Source organism: Protomyctophum bolini (genome assembly GCF_963924005.1).
Source record: "Protomyctophum bolini genome assembly, chromosome: 10".
NCBI lineage: Eukaryota > Metazoa > Chordata > Actinopteri > Myctophiformes > Myctophidae > Protomyctophum > Protomyctophum bolini.
The window spans coordinates 18536705-18540547 of record NC_137871.1 but is presented as its reverse complement, the minus strand read 5'-3'; the positions used below and the strand labels follow the sequence as shown (position 1 = coordinate 18540547).

Here is a 3843-nt window from a genome sequence, read left to right as displayed (position 1 = left end):
TCACAGGCAAGAGGCATTCTGATTGGCCAGTATGAGATGATCCATGATGATCGTCCCTCAGAGCGCCACTCACTTCACCCAGGTGTGATTTATTTTTCACGTTACATATTGATATGTCATGACTAAGGCCAAACGGAATCTGCAGGGGTTTTTCTGTGGTGATTCCGGAGGAAAATCTGCGGGACTCTGCGTTTTAGACAGTTATCCAGGACTATAATCAATGTCAACTCTAAATATGCTAAATAAACCAGTACCACAATAAAGTAATTAAGATCTATTAGTAAAACCTTCGACTTCATCCATTCAAATGTGAAATGAAATTACAATGGGTCCAACATGTACATATATATACTTATCCAGCCAGCCAACCAGTGGCTTTCCGCTATATATATTCTCTCACACGCTCTCTCTCCACACACTCACTCTCTCTCTCTCGCACTGTCTCTCCAAGCGCACGCGCGCACACACTCGCGCGCGCGCACACACACACACACGCGCACACACACACACACACACACACACACACACACTTTCACTTTCTCAGCTCTCTCTCGCCTCTCGGAACGATCGAAACGCTGCCCAATTTATTTTAATTTAGTTCAGCATGTTAACCAAACCAGCTAGCAATTAGGCTACAATAGTAGCCTAAATGTAAATGCTACTGGGCCAAACCACTCGCACTCCTGCTGCTTCAGACGTTCGACATTTCTGTTAGGTAATCCATGAATGTTGGCAAACAGGAAACAACATCCCCATCTGAATAAAAGTTATCATCTTTGTCTGCATGTGTCCCTTTATGCCCATACTGTATATACTGTATGGATATCTGTGTCCCTTTTAAGCCCATATACGGCGATCTCGGTATCTGTTTGTGTCCATACATGGAAAATTGTTGCACGTCAGTTCTGGACAATGGAGCGATTCCACACTCGACCGCAGCACTCACTCTGGTCCTTTACAAAGCTTAGATGGATTTTGACATTAGTCCCTTACAATAAAAACAAATGCCAATGGCTAAGAGCAATACAATAATTCATGTATATTCAACTGCTTCTGTATTGTGCCCCTTTTAAGCACAAGGACACGGTCAAAATAAATATATTTCAATTCCATTCTGGTAGCCATTCAGTACTGTTACTGTACCAACTTCTGCATCCCGTCTAGGATGTATGGAACAGTGGGCCAGGCGTGACGAGGACGTCTTCATATGGAGAGTTCTGGTGCAGAAGAACGGCCTGCTGCTTCTTCAGGGCCAGGAGGTGGTAGAAGGTTTCCGACGCTTGCGTGCGAGAACTCCGCTCACACAACGACTTAAAGCTGAATGTGGCGTCGTTGTGACGACTCCCGCTCTGGCGTCTGAGGGTGTTTAGTAGCTTCTGTGTTTTTCGGGCGAGCCTCCTCTCCTCGAGGTGGTCCTGACTTTCCAGGGCAGACTGTGCGGGGACGAGGCTCGATTGAGCCTCTGAGTTACATCCGGACTCGTTCCGACCTCTCGCGATGAGCTCGTCTATATTCCTGGGGAAAAGTTGCTGTAGTCCTTGATGTATGACCTTGGAGGAGAAACGCTTGCGTTTTTCTGCTGCTTTCCTGGTCTCATTTACTTTTGAGCGCTTGGAGATAGGAGGGTCGATCAAGTCAGAGTAGTCATTAATCAGCTGACAGAAGTCGTCGTCGTCCAATTCGTGGGACTGGTCCACGTATGGCTTCCTTTTGCTCAGGTTACAGTAGTCAACAGCCATCTGTCTCCAAACCTCATCGGACAGCTTGATGGGCTGCTCCTTCCTTTTCTTCGTCATTCTCTTCCTGCCAATAGCCGGAGTCTCATTCATTGGAGGGTCTACCTCCATAGGTTCCTGGTTGATGAGGTTCTCTAGCAGTTTATTTAGTCGCTGCTCCTCTACAGTGTTGCCAACCTCATAATCACTGGAGCTTGTCATCCAATCAAGCACACTCATGCCGCTGGCTTCATCCCCAAATGAATCTCCAGGGTCGGTCAGGCTTTGGGCCATGCTTTGGCAGGTAATGTCCAGCAGTTCATGCGGTTGATGGGATTCATCTCTAAAGTCCTGTCTGTCCTGTAATGTAACAAGAATGGGGTTGCCAAAATCCTCTTTGAGGGTGATCTTCTCCTTTCCACTCTGGTTAAGTGAATGGTCCACCATGTCTATATTGAGGTCAGCGTCGAGGTCGGTGAAGTGGACCCAGGTCGCGGCCTCAAGCCCCTCGACAGGCATATGGATTTGTCCTGGCCTGAATGCCACTTTAATCTTAACCAGCGCCTCACTGCAGTCTGCAAGGAGATACTTGGCTTTTTTGGAGTAAATCCGAACCACTCCTACCAGGAGGTGACTAGTCGTCCGGAGGCCAATACTCACCTGAGGGGAGATGATGTCTTCAATGGTGCTTTCCAGGTTGCATTGGTGCACATTGTCCTTGGAGATCTTACGTTCCCAGTGAGCTGCCAGCCAGATTTTGGCTAAAGGTGCACCTTTGGACGCGAACAGCTGCGTGTAGAACAACATATTGAATCCTCCAGAGGTTTATGATATGCTAAAGTTCAGTTCTTCTTGTTATGGATTGGAATATGTTGATTTGAATGTATATATAGACCTTTCTGATGTCACTGGTGATGTCACGTTCTGACATCAGAACGTGACATCAAAAGCCTACGAGAATGGAACTATCCTATCCTATACCAGTAAGACGCGCAAACGCGGGAAGCGAACGCAGCTCGTACATATTTAAGTTAAGTTATTTTTAAGTTAAGTTTTTAACTTAGCCATAACCATATAAGGAGTCCCCAAAGCAGCTATACGTCCAAATATGGAGTGTGTTGCATCAATCACAAACAAATCACTCAGCTCCATATATGGGCACAAAAGCGTCACACACAGACACACAGACACACAGACATGAGCTGCTAGGTCTCATAGTAAGTGCTCACTGCATTCGCAATAATAAAATTGGCTAATGGGACTGCCGGCCGGCACACAGCCCACAACACCATGTCACGTCATCACGATGAAGTCACTATAACCATATAAGGAGTTCCCAATGCAGCTACGCCCAAATATGGAGTGTGCAATCTAACCTCAATGTGTCGTCATGGCATCGGGCGCAATCCAATCAGTCAACGGACAGACAGCCAGCCAGACAGACACACACATACATAGGCCACAAAGCTGTGCACAGGAGCGGCGGCAAGGATGAATACCAACCACTTGCCAATGTATTTGGAGGGAGGCGCTACCCACACGTTTAGCTCATGTCATGGACATTCCATCCTTACAATCTATACCTCGTTGTAAAGGTGACTACCGGTAATCAACAATTAAAATACAATACAAATTGGTAAAGTGGACAAATAATTAACCAAAGTTAAGTTTCCAAACTTTTGTTGCTGAGTTTTATATAGACAATATGGAGATACCAGGTTTCTGCCCGACAGTGACGATATACGATAAACATTACAGGGGTCCAGTGTAAAGTCTGCTGCAGTGTGCTACGTGGACTGACTGACGATGCCTCACACCTCCTGAAAAACTCAATAAAAGATAGATTGACAAAAATAAGTTTGCATATCCCTCACCCAGTTTAAATATTACACTGATTGTGTTCTGAGGCGAGAATAGTTCTCCAATTCTCAAGGATTTGTCATGGACCGATCGAGGCCAGCAGTACTTCTGATAACCTAGACATACGACGAACACACAACCCTGGGGAATCTTTGTTTGTTTCGTATTTTACTTTACTGCATGTCACTCCCCATTTCCTGTCAGCCTACTGTCTGTCTCTCTATAAAAAATATAAAATAAAGGCGAAAGCCGCAACATTTAATTAATT

At 45.6% G+C, this 3843-nt stretch overlaps 1 protein-coding gene across 1 annotated transcript; it reads right to left on the bottom strand.

The window, feature by feature from the left end:
* Positions 1-1160: 1160 nt before the first annotated feature.
* LOC308322206 (double-strand-break repair protein rad21-like protein 1) lies at positions 1161-2522 on the bottom strand (the record flags this gene model as incomplete). Its single annotated transcript, XM_080773400.1, has 1 exon — positions 1161-2522. One exon carries the CDS (start codon positions 2520-2522, stop codon positions 1161-1163), a length of 1362 nt encoding a protein of 453 aa, XP_080629526.1.
* Between the last annotated feature and the right edge of the window lie 1321 nt (positions 2523-3843).